This window comes from Trichoderma evansii (genome assembly GCF_050947405.1).
Source record: "Trichoderma evansii strain SZMC 28006 chromosome Unknown GGI43scaffold_8, whole genome shotgun sequence".
Taxonomy (NCBI): domain Eukaryota; kingdom Fungi; phylum Ascomycota; class Sordariomycetes; order Hypocreales; family Hypocreaceae; genus Trichoderma; species Trichoderma evansii.
Window position 1 is genome coordinate 433,037 of NW_028145198.1, and position 16,528 is coordinate 449,564.

At 48.5% G+C, this 16,528-nt stretch overlaps 10 protein-coding genes across 10 annotated transcripts; 4 read left to right on the top strand and 6 right to left on the bottom strand.

Annotated features, from left to right (window-relative positions):
- Nucleotides 1-114: 114 nt before the first annotated feature.
- On the bottom strand, nt 115-1,536 carry GGI43DRAFT_359053 (thioredoxin-like protein). Its single transcript, XM_083202360.1, has 2 exons — nt 1,195-1,536; nt 115-1,142 (listed from the first exon to the last, which is right to left on the bottom strand). The coding sequence occupies exons 1-2, from the start codon at nt 1,257-1,259 to the stop codon at nt 422-424; spliced, it is 786 nt and encodes a 261-aa protein (XP_083061221.1). The 5' UTR covers nt 1,260-1,536; the 3' UTR covers nt 115-421.
- Nucleotides 1,537-1,818: 282 nt separating this feature from the next.
- Nucleotides 1,819-2,375, top strand: GGI43DRAFT_422441 (40S ribosomal protein eS27; the record flags this gene model as incomplete). The annotated part of the gene is made up of 3 exons (XM_083208111.1): nt 1,819-1,821; nt 2,066-2,128; nt 2,193-2,375. 3 exons carry the CDS (start codon nt 1,819-1,821, stop codon nt 2,373-2,375), a joined length of 249 nt encoding a protein of 82 aa, XP_083061222.1.
- Nucleotides 2,376-3,327: 952 nt separating this feature from the next.
- Nucleotides 3,328-4,107, bottom strand: GGI43DRAFT_359084 (uncharacterized protein). Its single transcript, XM_083202361.1, has 2 exons — nt 3,622-4,107; nt 3,328-3,545 (listed from the first exon to the last, which is right to left on the bottom strand). The coding sequence occupies exons 1-2, from the start codon at nt 3,905-3,907 to the stop codon at nt 3,523-3,525; spliced, it is 309 nt and encodes a 102-aa protein (XP_083061223.1). The 5' UTR covers nt 3,908-4,107; the 3' UTR covers nt 3,328-3,522.
- A 1-nt stretch (nt 4,108) lies between these two features.
- On the top strand, nt 4,109-5,597 carry GGI43DRAFT_359087 (ribonucleotide reductase inhibitor-domain-containing protein). The gene has a single exon (XM_083202362.1). It carries the CDS (start codon nt 4,746-4,748, stop codon nt 5,439-5,441), a length of 696 nt encoding a protein of 231 aa, XP_083061224.1. The 5' UTR covers nt 4,109-4,745; the 3' UTR covers nt 5,442-5,597.
- A 155-nt stretch (nt 5,598-5,752) lies between these two features.
- On the bottom strand, nt 5,753-7,368 carry GGI43DRAFT_383150 (SIP1 domain-containing protein; the record flags this gene model as incomplete). The annotated part of the gene is made up of 2 exons (XM_083203341.1): nt 5,753-7,022; nt 7,136-7,368. 2 exons carry the CDS (start codon nt 7,366-7,368, stop codon nt 5,753-5,755), a joined length of 1,503 nt encoding a protein of 500 aa, XP_083061225.1.
- A 274-nt stretch (nt 7,369-7,642) lies between these two features.
- GGI43DRAFT_359091 (glutamyl-tRNA(Gln) amidotransferase subunit HER2) lies at nt 7,643-9,534 on the top strand. Its single transcript, XM_083202363.1, has 2 exons — nt 7,643-7,848; nt 7,910-9,534. Exons 1-2 carry the CDS (start codon nt 7,719-7,721, stop codon nt 9,307-9,309), a joined length of 1,530 nt encoding a protein of 509 aa, XP_083061226.1. The 5' UTR covers nt 7,643-7,718; the 3' UTR covers nt 9,310-9,534.
- GGI43DRAFT_359097 (PRP38 family-domain-containing protein) lies at nt 9,534-10,560 on the bottom strand. The gene has a single exon (XM_083202364.1). It carries the CDS (start codon nt 10,515-10,517, stop codon nt 9,759-9,761), a length of 759 nt encoding a protein of 252 aa, XP_083061227.1. The 5' UTR covers nt 10,518-10,560; the 3' UTR covers nt 9,534-9,758.
- A 275-nt stretch (nt 10,561-10,835) lies between these two features.
- Nucleotides 10,836-11,522, top strand: GGI43DRAFT_383153 (uncharacterized protein; the record flags this gene model as incomplete). The annotated part of the gene is made up of 2 exons (XM_083203342.1): nt 10,836-10,893; nt 10,969-11,522. 2 exons carry the CDS (start codon nt 10,836-10,838, stop codon nt 11,520-11,522), a joined length of 612 nt encoding a protein of 203 aa, XP_083061228.1.
- Nucleotides 11,496-13,688, bottom strand: GGI43DRAFT_359120 (general substrate transporter). The gene is made up of 2 exons (XM_083202365.1): nt 13,412-13,688; nt 11,496-13,296 (listed from the first exon to the last, which is right to left on the bottom strand). The coding sequence occupies exons 1-2, from the start codon at nt 13,563-13,565 to the stop codon at nt 11,816-11,818; spliced, it is 1,635 nt and encodes a 544-aa protein (XP_083061229.1). The 5' UTR covers nt 13,566-13,688; the 3' UTR covers nt 11,496-11,815.
- Nucleotides 13,689-14,324: 636 nt separating this feature from the next.
- Nucleotides 14,325-16,228, bottom strand: GGI43DRAFT_403264 (RNA 3'-terminal phosphate cyclase-domain-containing protein). Its single transcript, XM_083205781.1, has 2 exons — nt 15,712-16,228; nt 14,325-15,637 (listed from the first exon to the last, which is right to left on the bottom strand). The coding sequence occupies exons 1-2, from the start codon at nt 16,052-16,054 to the stop codon at nt 14,550-14,552; spliced, it is 1,431 nt and encodes a 476-aa protein (XP_083061230.1). The 5' UTR covers nt 16,055-16,228; the 3' UTR covers nt 14,325-14,549.
- Between the last annotated feature and the right edge of the window lie 300 nt (nt 16,229-16,528).

Genomic DNA, 16,528 nt, shown 5'->3' on the forward strand with positions numbered 1-16,528 from the left:
TAGTGACCATCAGCGTCAGGGGTAGCAGCATGTCCATATATGTTAAAAGTGCTGTGAAATTCAGTCTGCTACGCATAGATGGCAGCCTGTGTATGAACATTGTGAAATGCAGAGGCACCCCTTAATACTATGTAAGGATGGTAGCCTATCTAAGGAGAGTAGCTAATATACTGAGAGAAACAGAGCCGCAATGAATATTGCTGCCTGCAAGGCTGAAAATGAGGATAGAGTATAAGGAGCAAGATACACAATGAGTAAATAAGTTTTGCGAATGGGGTCTCTAGCTCTTCCGTTGAGCTGATTTTCACATTCGTGGTAAACCTTGCTGAGTAGGTAGAGTTATGGGTCGCATTAAGCGAGCCCTTTGAGGCTTTTGGATTCGAATGGGGCGTCGAGATGGCTAAAGATCAAATCTTACTTCTCAGTCCCAGTCATCGTCGTCAGAGTCAACCTGCGCTCGCCCAATATTACTTGACTTGATAGTTTTGCCGCCGGCTAATCGCTCCTCCTCCGCCTCCTCCGCCGCTCTTCTCCTCTTGACTACTCGCATATCAGAGTTAGGCACTGCGCCAACCTCAACAAGTATGTCGTCGATATGTCTCATGTTGGTGCGAGTGCCTCCCAAGGTCAAGAGAGTCACGACTTGCTTTACAATATCTCCTTTGTTGTACACCAAGATTGTAGGGCAGTTTCGGTCCGGGTAATTTTCGATGGCCTGGTTGGCTCTGATTTCGCAAAACTTTACGTCGCCATACTCCTTTGCGGCTTGCCTCCAGAGGTCTGATAGAACTCTCGACTCCACATTCGTTGCCCCTGAGGCAGATGTGAGGTTCACGAAGACGGGGCCGTTATTGGACGCTTCTGTAATTTCGCGCTGATAGTCGGGCTTCGATATGGGGTATACAGAGCCATGGATAGACTTTTGTTGCAGATTGCTTAGCTCGGCCATGCGCTTCTGGCGGTACTGTTCTAGGAAGTCATCGTCTTCCTCGTCTTCCAACTCGTCAAGCTCGTCCAGCTCTTTTCCCTCAAGTCGATTCTCATGTACAAGCCTTCTCGCCTCCAGAATGGCTTCCTCAATCATGGGAGTAGGACTGGGAGGTTTCTCGGGGATAACGCCATGCTTGCGCAGAATGTCATTCCTATGGAGGGGTCAGAGAGTTGCGCATCAACCAAAATCGCGGGGCAGCTTGCCATTCGGTATCGGCATTGGGGTCGTCGATTGGAACCGCAATTCTTTGTTCTGAAGGGGCCGCCATGGTGAACTACAGCCAGATGCAAATATTTGAAATGGCGCTTTGTAGATATGTTGGTGGTTTGGAAATGTCAAATCAAGTTCCGGATAGCTGCATGCAGTAGAGTAGCTTCACAGCATCTGCAGCTGGCGTCGTGGGGGGCCGCGCAAATCTCCAGGCAGACAGAAATAGCAGCCATCTTTTTGGCTGCCTACGAGCCCGACTTGCCCACATAGCTCTGCTTTGTGCACACAAACGGTGCATAAATCTCCATATTTCCTTAGTCGCCGATTCACAATTTCTAGCGCAATGGAGCTGCTCCAGCTTGGCCCAATCACCGGGCGGCAAATTCTCGTCACGTGTGCGCAGGCGGCCAAACCCTATCACGCTATGCTGCTTTTGACAAAAATTTTGAGTTGCCAGCGAACGAGAATCGCCCCCTCAATGTGCACCGAACTTTTCCTCGCTTAACTCCTCTCACTCCAGCTTGCGAGCCTCAAATCCGTCGCCAGATTTCGTCAAGTACCTCGACCCTCGCAAGACCTCCGACGGCAAATTTTTGTTCGAGATATAATCAGTCAAGATGGTAAGCGACAATTGTCTTTCACTACCTCTGGATGATGGAATCTATACGATGCTATGGGATACCGGAATGGCGGAGGAATGATGATGATGCGTCACCTGACGAGGGCATCAAAACTTTTTTCTGGGCCGAAACCGTCGAGAGAATTTGCGTTGCACGGCGTCGATGACAAGATGGGGAATTATGAATGATGGATACGGGAACTTGCAAATGGGAAAACAGAATTGCTGACCAAATTTTGCCATAGGTTCTCGCAGTTGACCTTCTCAACCCTTCAGCGGCCGCTGAGGCCAAGAAGCACAAGCTCAAGGTACGAATCGAATCGAAGCCATCATCGCGAATTGACCATCGATATCTAACACTCACCTGTCTAGACCCTTGTTCCCCAGCCCCGATCCTTCTTCATGGACGTCAAGTGCCCCGGCTGCTTCACCATCACCACCGTTTTCTCCCACGCCCAGACCGTTGTCATCTGCCAGGGTTGCACCACTGTTCTGTGCCAGCCCACCGGTGGTAAGGCCAGATTAACCGAGGGCTGCTCTTTCCGAAGAAAGTAAACTGCCCGCGGGGTGGTTTTCTTTCCTTGGGTACTCATGACTCTTATGGCTATATGGTGGTGATCATCTCGGATCTGCAAAACAAACATTCATCGACGTGGGGGATAGACAACATTACCTTGCGACTTTAATCAAATCTCTTTGCAGATAGAAGATGGAACACCCAACACAGGGGCGTTTGGGGGTCTCCGGATATCTTGCATGGCACATCATTCTTCTCGTTTTTCCGTTTACGCGCCTTGTACCACAGAGTCGATTTCTTGAGGCAGGAACAAAAAAATAAAGCACTGCATGGGTGTACAGCTGGAGAAAGCATTCACATGAGTGTCTAGATGGATCTTTGGATGAACTGACTAGGCGCGATGACGTGGAACCGCTGATTTTGAGGATCGCTTCATACCCGGGGTGCAGTGGGTAGCGGAGGGTAGCACTGTGCTTTTGCGAAATTCAAAGGTTTCCACGAATATTGTCGTCTTTGTCGCCCAATGTGATTCCTGTGATTCCTGTGATGTGGCATGTATACGGCTAGCTGTCCCAGTCTGGGGTACTTGCCCCTTAAAAGACGTTGAATGGACACCGTAAATGTATTTTGTGTATAAATCCTCAAGCATATTGCATCTGTAGGAACGACAATGATTACTTGATTTACTAACTCATCTTTTGCTTATGACTTTTCACAAAAAAATAGCATAACCAAATCTTTCATACAACGCTAGAGAAGTGACGCAATATCTGTGATTATCTAACCGTCGACTACAATGTAGCCGCCACCAGTGCTCAAGGGATCTGCAAATAGCCGTAGTCTGACGGGACATGTTAGCCAACTAGCTTCTGCTCATTTGTTTAGTATCCTTATAGCTTAGTAGAATCAAGAGTGATTAATCTGACGTTTCATGGTGTGCCTGTTGCACTTGATACGGCTTCCTAGGACGCAACGCTGAGAGTGTAAGAGCAATAGCAAGCATAAATATGTATAATTGAAGCTTTTACATGTGTAGATTGATATCCGATATATGTAAAATCACATAACCCGCCATTCCAAATCCAAAGATTCTATTAACATTATATATCATAGTTATCACCGTAGCGTCTAATGTGTCATGATTCGTCGTGATTCTATAGCAATTTCGTCTTATACTGGTAGCATTCAGGCTAAATCTTTCTCTAGATCTAGTGCAGAATCACAGTTTCAGCATTAGCAAAGCAACTACAAGAGGAATACAATTCATATTGGAATGTTCCATACCAGCAGACGGAAGAGCAATAAGGGGTCTATGTTCCCCCACAACTGTACTTTGTTCCTCGAGTCGTTCTCTTTTCTTCTTCGGCCGTCCTGGTCTCGGGCCGTCTCTAACATGTACTTCCATAATCACCGGATTGTTCAAATCGAGGCCTCGTTCGATGGCCCGGTCCATGATGTTATGGACGGTCCTGGGGTGGATCCCGGTTAGCCGTTGAATATCCTGGTTCGACACGCCAAGCAGCTTGAGGGTTAGAGCTTGAGCCCTTGTCGCCATGTCGTGAGGAGGCATGATTTTGAGTTTTCGATATAATTTTTTTTCAAGTTAGATATTGCAAAATCGAGTTAATCGCTTGTCTGGGTTTCTAAATTCTAGAAGGCATCCGCACAAGCAAAAGGACTATCCGTTACATATGCAGCAGCACGCCATGCATCTTACGCCCTGCTTCCTTCGTCTTACGACCTGACCCGACTCCATATAAGCTGCATGACTACTTTTGTACAGTAGATGACTAACACAACGTTCCAACTCAACGTTGTACTGTGCTATTAAAGAAATCTACTGTGCAGTCAGGGTAAAAAAAGAAAAACCACTTAACGCGAAAAAGTCGCGCCACGACGCGCCTCAAGCTCAAGCCCCAAAGAGGCCAAGCCCCACCAAACTTGCTTCTCTGCAGGGCCCTAGGCCTAGTTCAAAAGTCCCCAATCTCGTTACCCCAGCGATTCTCGCCCAGCCCTTCTTTTTGCTTCCCCAAAACATCCGTCCCGGCCTAAACTCCCCTTTTCCCCTTGTTGTGAATAAAAACAGAAAAAAATACAAAAAAAAGAACACTCTCCACTCTTGCTGCACAATTGGTGTTTGTGCAAATCAGCTGATCATCTTTGACGAAAACGGAAGCTTGTTTTCCTTGTTGAGCCGGAATTGGGACACCCTTGCCCGTTGCCGCAGTGAGACAGAAAAGAGAAGAGAGACCCTTGTCTTGGATTTTTGAAAACGACGCAACGTCATCTTCGTCATTGCGCCCGGAACCGCCGCCACCTCGACGGACGACGATATTTATTCCTGTGCGCTTCGTTTGTATCGCACCTCCATAACCTTCTCCATCACCATCACTCATCATCCGCTCGTCATGTCGACTCCCCGCAATAAGCGCCAATTCGCCGGCGCTGCAGCCGATCCCGCCCAACGCCAAATCACATCCTTCTTCGCTGCTCAATCGCCCAACAGCAGCAGCTCACCCACAACTGCCGCTGCCGTCTCTTCCCAGCAGGTCCCATTGCCCTCCAACGTCCAGGCAAACCTCCTCAGCGTCGGCATGCGGGTGCGCAAGTCCGTGCCCGAAGGCTACAAGACCACCGGCTCCAGCGCCTTCAAGCTATGGACCGACAACACCAGGCCCGGTGAGGCGAAGGCGGCGCAAATGGTCGCAGCAAAGCCCGTATCAAGAGAGCTACTGCCGTTCTGCGGCATCAACAAAGTTGGTGGATTGGACACGCAGCCCGAATTCGCCTACGATGACATCGAGGTTCCCGCTCTCGATGAGATCCCCGAGCTGAGCATGTCGCAAGAAAGCACCGAGAGCATCGAGAACGGGCCCTCCCGGAAGCGATTCTTCGATGAGCAGGATGACCTGCAGGTTCAGAGCTGGGATGGAGACGATGTCGGTACCAACAGGGCCTTTGCCGTCCCGCACTCTCGGATCAAGAAGGGCTCTGCGCTGAAGGGCTTTGGCCAAGAGAATATGGCTGTCGACGGCGATGTTGACTTTGAAGATGCTGGCTTCCTGGGCTTTGAAGGAGGAAAGGCCATGGATATGGCTTTCTAAAGCAGACTCTACAAAAGTGTCATTGAGCACGATTGTACCAAGAAGTTTGTAATTGCATAGGGGGTGAGCTTTGGCGTATCGGCGTTACCAAGGCACAGCTTATATAGTTGCTGTGATCGCTCAAACAGTGAGGCTGTCAATTGTTTTGTTTTATTGTTTTGTACATGGCCTAGCCAGGGAAGATGGCCCATGGATTATTATTGTACTATTGGGTTGTATTATCATCAATATAGGGGTGTATAGTTTTTACCTCGAGTGGCACATGCTTTACATGTGCGCATTAAATACAAGGAATTTACAAATATCTACATTCACATACCGATAAACGGTCCTCGGAATTCGAGTAGATCTCGCTGGCCATAAAACTCACCAGCAACTGTGAGGATCATGGTAAGGGTTGCCCTCATGTTCATCCTCGCATCCCTCTTTTCCTCTTCCTGGCGACGTTCGTTCTCGCCTTCGGCTAGCCTGGCCAGGAGATTGCGCTTGGCTTCCTCTAGAGCTGCAGCATCGTCGGTTTGCTCGACTATCTCACCCTCATCAGCCTCAGAATCGGAGGCGATATCCATAGCTACGTCCTCATCCTCGCTGTCATCGTTGACCTGTTTGATTTCTCCATCATCTTCATCTCCTTCATCTTTTCCGGCTGGTACCCCGTTTTTGTCCTTAGGGATAGCAATAGGAACTGGAGAAGATGAATTCAGGGCCCCATCTGTGACATTTGTCTTATCTTCAGATGCTGGAAGAGTGTCGTGGTACTCATTACCATCATCGTCTTCCTCAACAGCCTCTGCTACCACTTCTTCATCACTACTGCTGGCATCGACATTATCGTTTACGCCAAATCCATCGTCGGCAAGTTCATCTCGTAGAGCGGCCATCTCCGCTAGACTTCTCCCCAGGAGCACTGCTCGTCGGCCCAAGTCACGTATCCAGCCAACTTCCGTGTGGTTAAGCTCTCCCAGTTCAGGCAGTTTGGCAAGCAAAGCCCAGAGCCATTGACTTGTCCTCTGAGGGATGCTGTGTCCACTACGAAGAAATTTGCCACCAATCATTACACGCAGAATCCGAATTATGGTATCCTTGGACATGAGCGCCACCTGGATAGGATGAGGGTCGGTGGTTTGCAAGAGCCGGGTCCATAACCTAGTGGTAGGAGAGTTGCGTCCAAAGGGAGCTGCTTCTGTAGCCTGGGAACTGGACAACCGGCTGGCAGCGTTATCAGGGAGTGTCGAGTGAAGTCTTTCGCGAGTGCGACGATACTGCCCCAGTATGGAAGCAAAATAAGCTTCATTAAGTGCCTTCTGAACAGCCTCAGGGTCTTCTTCGTCAGGCTCCTCGCCGTGCTCGATATCATCGTTCCCCCAGCTTTCTGATATGCCTATATAGGCGCCATCTTCGTAAAATCCTTTGGAATCAGGTGCGGCAGGGGCATCATGAGCATCGAGGCCTTGGTCGACTTCGCCCTCTTCTTCATCGGAGTCGTCGCCGGCACCTTCTACATCGAATTCCGGCGGAAGTTGGGGACCAATCTGGACTTTTGGAGCGACCAGGAGATGTGGAATAGAGGAAGCTTCATGTCTAAGTACTCACCATATCAGTAAATGCGGTCTGAGATATCAAATTATTGTTCAGCAGATGCAATCTTGGGAAGCAAACCACACGGCTGCATCGAGGGAGTGGTCTCTTCTTACCTTACAGACATCAGGTATGCCATGGCATCAGAATCGTCCTCAAAGTCCGACTCTTCTCCTTCTGGTATGGTAGTGGCATCTTTACCACCAGAGAAGACATATTTCTGCCCCCACGTCGGATCGATGCCTGAGTTCTGGTGTTGGCGCGTTTTGGAGCCATGCGTCTTTGCGCGTTTCGTCTGCGGCTCGGGCGTATCGCCGTCTTGATCTTCAACTTCTCGCTTGGTAGCCATACTTGCTACCGAAAGGATGAATTTTGGAGGGGCATCGGTCGCACTCTTCGAACGGCGCGCATTAAAATCCCATCGCTGTGATTTGGTAGGTGAGGATTGAAGGTTGGAAAAAGTGAAGCACGATGTCCAGAGAAATTATAGTGGAATTTACAGCTAGAGAGCACAGGGAGGATTGCTAGTGCTTGGCACTAACACCGGCGGGGAGCTTCCCTGGCGCAAGCCCCGCCAGCCCACTAAGATGTGCCGTTACTGCTAAACTAGCAGTCATGCTATTCGACGGTCGAATTTGAATCTTGATCTGAGCATTTGCAGCCTTTGACGACTGCGCCGTTGGTGGTTTGGAGTCCACAATGACGGCGGCAATCGTTCGCCGTAGGGCTCTCATAAAGACGACATGGCGTGATGCCTACATCCAGCCATCCATTGGCCAAGTGCCTCTGCGGCGCTCGCTGAGCACGTTCAATCATTTTGTGGCAAGCAGTTAGTAACATCATATGTATATACAAAGTCTCAGCTTTACTGACGAGAGCTCATATTACAGCTAAAGCTGAGCCAAAATCACCACTGCCGCCACTGGCACCCAATGCGAAGCCTTTCAGACTTGCTGTGAAGGATAACATTGCCACTGAAGAGTTCCCAACGCAATGCGCCTCGGCTATCCTGGGCCAGCATGCCTCTCCCTTTGAGGCCACCATTATTCGCCAGCTACGGCTTCGCGGAGCAAATGTTGTTGGTAAAACCAACATGGACGAATTTGGTATGGGGTCACACTCTGTCAACTCCATCTACGGACCGGTTCGCAACCCTCTAGCAGCCTCTGGAGAGGATGTTTCTGCGGGAGGTAGCTCTGGAGGCAGCGCAGTCGCGGTGGCACTTGACGAGGCCGATATTGCGCTTGGTACCGACACGGGGGGCTCAGTTAGGCTTCCAGCAGCCTATACTGGCATCATTGGGTATAAGCCTAGCTACGGCATGCTGTCGAGATTTGGTGTCGTCCCGTATGCAAACTCTTTAGACACTGTCGGCCTGCTTGCACGAGATGTTGAGCCGATCCGAGAGCTTGTATTCGATACTGGGCTATATCAAGAGCATGATCCCCATGACCCGACGTCATTGAACGTTGAGGGCCGTCAGCGCTGTTCAAAGGCTTGTCCTCCAACGCTGCCAAGTCTCTCTCAGCTTACTATTGGCATCCCAGTCGAATATAACATTGATGAGCTGGACCCTTCTATACGTGCAGCCTGGGTTGCTACTGCTTCAGCACTGGAGGCACAGGGCGCTCGTGTGGTTCCTGTATCTCTTCCGTCCATAAAGGAAGCTCTCTGCGCATATTACATTCTCGCCCCGGCTGAGGCTTCATCCAACTTGGCCAAATATGACGGAGTACGATACGGTGTTCGCGGTCCTGGGGGAGATGCAGCTGGTGAAACCCTCTACTCCGAAGCTCGAGGTGCTGGTTTTGGCGCAGAAGTCAAACGTCGAATTCTCCTGGGCACTTATAGCCTGAGTTCTGAGGCCATGGATAACTATTTTATCCAGGCTCAAAAGATTCGCCGATTGATTCAGCAGGATTTTGACAGAGTATTCAAATTGGATAATCCGCTCTACGAACCTAGGCAGTTTGATCTAAGCGAAATGTCTGCCGATACTGCTCTGGAAGACAAACAAGGTCCTGTCCAGGTGGATTTCTTGCTATCCCCAACTGCGCCAACATACCCACCAAAACTGAGTGACGTTCAAAAGCAAAGCAGTGTAGATGGTTATATGAACGATGTCCTTACTGTTCCTGCCAGTCTTGCTGGCCTACCTGCCATTAGCGTTCCAGTAAAAGCCGAACAAAGCCATCAGTTCCCCGCTGGTATTCAGTTAATCGCGCAGTATTGGGATGATAGGAGGCTATTAGCGTTGGCAGATAAAGTGGTGAAGTTGATGGCAGCATGAAGCAGTGTATAAAGTTTTGCATACAGTGGCGGAAGGAAAAGGGATGTTGATAGATTTGACTTGTATTATATATCCATGATGATTTGACGACTCATCTATACTATTTTATTACTTTGAGGCTCAATTTCGCCCCTTATATACTGAATGGGTATTTTGATCTCCTGTCTAGTTCATGTCTTCTGAAGGAGGCTATAGTATTGCCTCCATAATCCTTTTCTGCAAGTGCCGAGCCTGTTACCAGCCCCATGGGTTCTGAGATGAACAGCTTTTCTGTTCCCATATGTGACGCCCAGGAAAAGATAGAGATGCTACATCTCTTTCGACCTGCGATCCTTGTACCAATCCTTGTACCAAGTCATTGAGTTGGTGGCTGGAATTGGATATTCTGACATTGAATTAGATAGGATCGCATTTGTGTTCGAGTGCTCTCCAAATGTCGATGGCCAGCTTCAAGGTGATCTGCTGCGACTTCGTCGGTCTTCTCCCCTGTCCACTTCCATCTCTTCTCCTTCTGATATTTCTCCAGATTCCTCTCGCTCTCCGTTTGCCTTGTTTTCAACCTCTCCCTCGTCATCTTCTTCCAGTAAATCTTCAATATCTCCTAGCGGGCTGACTCTCGGATCCAAAATCTCCAAATCTTCAAGAACTTCTCTTTTTGGCATCTTCCACAGACTTGTCGCGCACACTCTGTCCTTCGTGAGCAGGTCGTCCACGAACTCGTCCACAAAGGTAAGCGAAGTGCCCGCCCTGGCTTTCCGTCTCAACTTCCGTCTATCTTCCAAGAAGGGTTCTAGTGTCGTATATACGTCCTTCGCTTGTCTCGTCATCCGTACATAGAAGCATGCTAGCGCCCGAAGGTACTTGAAGTGTTCTCCGCCATAAGATAGGTACTCTTGGATAATGGCATCGCTGGGTCCTAGCTCGAGGAGCTTGAACGCCAGACATAGGAAAGGACTAGGTTTTTGTGATGCGCCATGCGTGCCTCCTATAAAATTAACGTGCTCGACGACTCGATCGATGATATCGGCTTCGTTTAAAGCAAAGCATTGCTCTTTATAAAAGTACGAGTCGACGATGCGGTCCTTGACGGCCTTTTCCATAATGGTCGCGGGGTTGAGGCCGTTTGGCGCGAGCGCAGCATTTGAGCCGCGCTCATCGAGGAAGCGCCGCGCATCCGCTTGGACGGTATCGCCTTTGGATTTCGACATTGCTGAGGATGTTGGAAGAGAGGAATTGGGGCGATGACGTCGGATGGACTTCGCAATCGTAGCTCTGTCGCGTAAAGGCGCCTAGATTTCGGCGTCCGGGGTGCGATAAGATAGTTGCTGGGTCAACAAGGTGATCATGCACCTCTGCCGATCCTCAGCCGCTGTATACGCGGGCTGCCGCCTTTTGTGTATCCAGACCATTCATGCCTTGAATCGCATCAAATAGAGCGAAATTTCATCGCGTGTTAAGATTATTACTGTTTCTAGGTTGTACAGATTACACGAAATTTTTGTTGTCGTTTTTATAATAGCTTCAATATGGGTCGTCTTCTCCTTACCTCTGGTCAGGTGTCTATGCTGGCCACAGCCACTATGAGTACGCCACAGCTTTTCTCCCCAAAGATGTCTTTGATCAAAACAGCAGTAAATATCTAATTTTCACTTTGCACAGTCATTCTTTGCACAAGTGCTCTATTTCTGAGTGGTTACGCGATCCAGCAGCGTACTTTACGAGATTTGCGCGCAGCTATTCGGCCCCGCCAATCGCCGAAAGCGCATCTGCCCGAAGAATTTAGAGGCGCACTCACGGACATAGAAGAAGACGGGTTGATTGTTTTAGAAACTGAAGGCCAAAGATGGTCTAGAGAAGCTCGCGCCATGGGGTCTAAGGCTCAGGCTCGGGTATCGGATGCAGAGATTCAGGTCGAACTGACACCAGTAGAATCTGAACCCGAGTCTGAACCCAAGGCAGAGCAGAAAGAGGAGGAACAGAAAGAAGCTCCAGCTGCAGTGCCTAATGGAGAGCCTACAAAGAAGCAACTTGAAATGCTGGAAAAGATTCAACAGAGTGTGGCTGATAAGTCGTGGGCCGTCGAGAACCCTGATCCGCTATCTAAAAACAAGGCTCCGATATCAAGAGCAGAACGCAGAAAGATGATCAAGGATGAGATTTTGAGATTGGCACAGTCCGAAAAACCAGTTTACTACCAGAGGCGACTGTGGTAGGATGTTTTACAACTCCGGAGTAAACAACTTTTTATGCAAATAACTTGAACGATTTGGGATTAGGATATATGAGTTTATATGGAGTCATGATGTGGGTAAACACGAATATGGAGGAACGGTCTATATACGAATTGGATATAGTGTGTATCTTTTGGAAATGAAACAAATATTTTACAGGCTAAGCTGGGCCGCAATTGAAGTGGCGTATACCACAGTTATATGGAAATAATTAAATTAATTGGAGATGGGTATACGCGTAATTTAAACTGGATCAATGCCGTAAAAGTCATAACTCATGATATCGTAGCCACCCTCTGGTGCTCTACCACATCTCGCTTCTCATCTTCTACCCTCACTTGAGACTCGTCGTCCCCAATGATGGTAATATCATCCTCCACTTCGGCTGTTCCAAATCTCCACGCAGGAATCTTCTTCTCGAACAACACGTCTAATTCTCCATACGTTCTTCCTCGCGTCTCCGGAATGCGGAGGATGGCCCATAGAGTCACCAAGAAGCTGATACCGAACCAAACAAACGCTGTCTTGCCCTTCAAATTCGCTTCAGTGGGATTGATAAGATATGGCTCGATCGTATTGTCGACAATGTTGACAATGTTGTAAATAACTCCAGCAATAGAGAGAGTCTTGGCCCGCAATCTCGTCGATGAGACTTCAGCGGCGACTGCCCATGTCTGCGGTCCGATAGTGGCGGAATATACAGCCAGCCAGACGAGCGCCAAAGCAGACTGGCCCCATTTCGCAGCTGAATTATTAGAAGCGTAGGATAAAACGCCAATGAGGAGAAGATCAAGTGTCAGAAAAGTGTAGCCGCACAAGAGCACAGTTCGTCGACCAAAATGCGTCATCAGTACCCATGAGAAACAGGTCGCGACGAAGGCGATGCCCATGTTACCAAAGTTCATTTTGTAAGCATCGGAAGCAGATAGACCGGCTTGAACAAAGAAATATGTAGCATTGTAGGCCAAAGATTGTCCAATCAGACTCTGAGATGAGAGTGTCAGACAAGCGATTTCTGTGCGTCTCAAATTGGCTCCTCTGAGACAGTCCCAGTAGCTCGCGTCGGCTTTCAACTTTTGCTCGAGTCTGTTTGTATCGTTCATCATAAGGACTTTTTGGTGAATCTGCTCGTCAGTAAGGCCTCGGGAAAGCCTCTTTAAAGAGTATGCTGCATCTTCGACCCGGCCCCGTCGAATAAGCCACCACGGAGAATCAGGAGCCAGCCAAGCAAGGAAGAATAGAGGAACCGGCCAAACCCATTCGACCGCAAAGGGGATTTTATAAGCCCATTTGGTATTATTGTTGACAAGTCCTTGCAAGATTCCAGCGATAATTAACTGACCAATGACCCAGCAGAGATTGATGAAGGAAGTCATATAACCCCGTAGTGCGAGGGGACATATCTCGGACGAATACATTGCCCCCATGATGGAAAAGACACCCCAAATAGCGCCAAGGAGACATTGTCCGGCGAGTAAGACGTGTACGTTGGGCGCAAAGAAAGGTATAAAGATTAATCCCGTCATGATGGCGAGAGCAACCATGGTGACTCTGCGGTGACCGAACCGTTCTGTGACGAAGCCGTTGATAATCATGCCAAAGACCCCTCCACAGGATCCCGCCGTGCTGAGGCCAACTTGCCATGGCCCTGATATGACTTTAACACCAAGTTCCGGGTGATATGTGCCATATTTGTCGACAAATGAGGGGTATGCCATAAGACTGCCCATTAGAATTGTGTCGTAGCCAACCATAACTGTTAACATGGTAATTAGCGATACAGAACATACATGTATTCAACGTTGCGCTCCAACAGCATTGAAGCAGAAACTCTTTAAACAGCTCAAGCCTGATCGACCAACAAGACGTACCGATTGTAAAGGACATTGCAATTGCCCAGAATATGGCGCTGGGATACCGCTTCAGCGCTTGACCGACCGTGGTCGCATGCTCATCTTTGTTAGCGCTGGCGACAGCGGCAGCAACCGCCGCCGGTTCAGAAATTGGCGGTATCGTCGTCTCCATGGTTGTGAGTAGTTAAGCACAACTCGCCTGCCCGCTGCAAGAAGAGAGGAAGTTATGAGAAAACAAGTATTATGGAAGATTAAAAATTAAAATATTAACTCGGGCAACTCGAGACGAGTAAGCGACGGTATAACATCCAGCCGCCTCAACAGTCTCTTTCATGCGAGGTTGAGACTGTCTTAACTGACTCATGGACTCGCAGGATCAACGCCTACTGAACGATATCGACGGCTATTCTAGACTTATCTAGCTAGGACGGACTTTTGACCTCGTGAATCTCGGCCGAGGTCGCAGATTAATATTGCTTCCGCAGCGGGTCCTGAATCGACTCCCGAGGCCCCCCATCCCTTGGACATTAGATTGCTTATCACGGCATTTAAAATTGCGGATGCACATGTATAACTCCGGGGTTTTGCTGATCAATCCCGAGGCTATCCTTACGAATTCATTGCTACTCAACCCATTAGCTTGCATAAGAGCAAAGACTAACACAATAAAAACCATCCTTGTGCGCAAATTTGAGCCAGGTTTACAACGAAAGCAATAGCGAGACTTTTGCTTGATTATATAGCAACGCGCGCGGCTCGGAGAGATAGAATCCCCTAGAAGGCAAATCTGTTGAAAAAAAAAAATTGGCCCATGCACGCGGTCAGATCTGGAGATCTTAGCGAAGCACATCTAGCCCAGAAAGTGGGTTCGAAGGAATATTTTCCCTTCCTCCTACTTTTTTTTTGTCGGTTGGAGACGGTCTAATAATTCATTGCATCTGTTATTCTATCAAGTAAAGAAATTCAGTGTCTTAAAATTGATCATCTTTATTAGACACGCTGCACGGCTTGGCGCTTCTCTGCATGCATGTCTCTAACGCTTTTTATATACGCTTCGCTCTAGGAAAACGACTGCAAAGAATCAAGAGGCTATTATACAAAAGATATCGCGACACATTGATTCATAAGCGCTAACCATGCAATGCTACTGCATGACTCACTGCGCTGAGAAGCCAATCCCCTTCACCAAATCTCCTCTGTTATAGAACACAGCCCCAGGGAGAAGCTCACTGACAACCCAGCGTGCCGTCCTTGCGTGCATTGAGCCATGGCCAAAGGGCTCCAGCGTCTTTTCCCTCCTCGTCTTGCCATTTCCAACCTGCAGGTTCCCCATCGAATCAATAAACGGCCCGAGCGGACCGTCCACAGCCGGATCGTCTCCCCTGGGGAAAGCTGATGGACCCTCACAGAGAGCTTGGAAGCAGATTAACTGGTCCTGGAGATGCTCATCCACGACTCCACCGTGAGATACTTCCTCATATAAACCTTTACATAGCTTCTTGGACAGAAGTGGGATGAAGCGATCGTATCCCTTGATGTTCTTCGGCGCAGATGAAAGAAGGTCGCTTGCCCAGCGGATGCCGTCCGCAGAATGAGCAACTAGAAGTACCGACCAGCGGCTGTCGCTGCATGAATCTTCGATTACTTTAAAGTTGATGTCGGCGCCTGGCCAGAGAACTCCAAGATCTTCTACTATGCTCTCTTGAAGCTTGTTATGCGAATGCATTGGCGTGATTATGCTGACATCGATGTTCTTCACCTCAAACGACTCCGGATAGCTGTACTGCGGCGGAGGCAGATATTTGAGCTTCTCACCCTTGGCTATTGGATAGAATTTGAGCGAGATGGCTCCCCTGGACTGCTTCCCTAGACTCCATCCACGAGCTTTTATCTCCCGCTCGATTTTCACACCGAACCGCTCTTCTAGGGTCGGTGCCAGCACTTGGTCAAAGTATTCGTAGCTCGGTGAAAAGGCAACATTTGTGCCTCCCGAAAGTTCCACTACCACAGGCTCATTTGTATCGTTGCTCGCGAAAATCAGGAATGGCAACATTGCCTGAAGGACTAGCATTGTGCTTGCAGCTCCTGATTCGGTCCTAATGGATATGTTGCGCTGGAAAAGCTCTGTGGGTGGCCGCCTGGGTATGAAAGTCACTGTTTTTGAGCCGACGCTGAGACCTTCGACATCAGCTTCGGTAACTTGAGCGAGCCATTGAATAGCTGCCACGTGCTGGTTCTTGAGGCCTGATGATATTTAGCATCTCATAATATAGGCAGCATGCATATAGAAGCGATATAAGGCTTAATGTCCAACTAACCTCCATCTTTTGGCCTATTGCCTCTCACGTTAATTATCTTGACTGGCTGTGAAGTAATTGCTGCCAGCGCCACAGCAAGACGGACAAGCTGACCGCCACCCTCTCCAGTGCGGCCATCAAGCACAATTGGCTTCATCACACAATGTTTGTTGTCGTATTTGTTTCTTTGAGTATGAATTGCTTGGATGCGATACGCCCACGTAGCGTGGGGCTTGCTGCGGTGTAAGTGTGTAGGCGTGTAAATTCTGCAGCACTGCGAAAAGTAAGATGAGACCTGGCGTTTTCTTTTTGACGAATTTGCTATCGAGAAAAAATTGCTCTTGAGATGAAATTTGTGCGACATTATTATAATTTCTGTAATGAGAGTTTCAACGGTATCATATGATACCTCTGGATACCAATTCTTGAAATTGAGCCTAGATCTGCACAGCCGCTTCTAAGCCCCAATTCACCGCCGGTGAGTCACCCGCGGCGCCATTTCATGCGTGTTTGTCGTTTTATCAATATAGAATCTAGATTATTGAGTGCAAGGTCTGGTCAACTAAATTTTTGTATTGAAGAGATTTTTTTAGAACATCAGCGATCTGCATTAAGACTTAGAATACACCAAACAGCAGATGTGCGACAGCAAGAGAGACAGAGAACTGGTTACTTATACTTGAATTTCATTCATTACGGTTATTATACAGCTAACAAGGTGACACTCATGAGTGCACTTGGTATCATAATAATACAAACAATCCCATTACCCAAACACGCAGCAAAACGTTAAAGCATGCGGCATCATCTACCGCGCTCGCACCTCCTACCAAATATT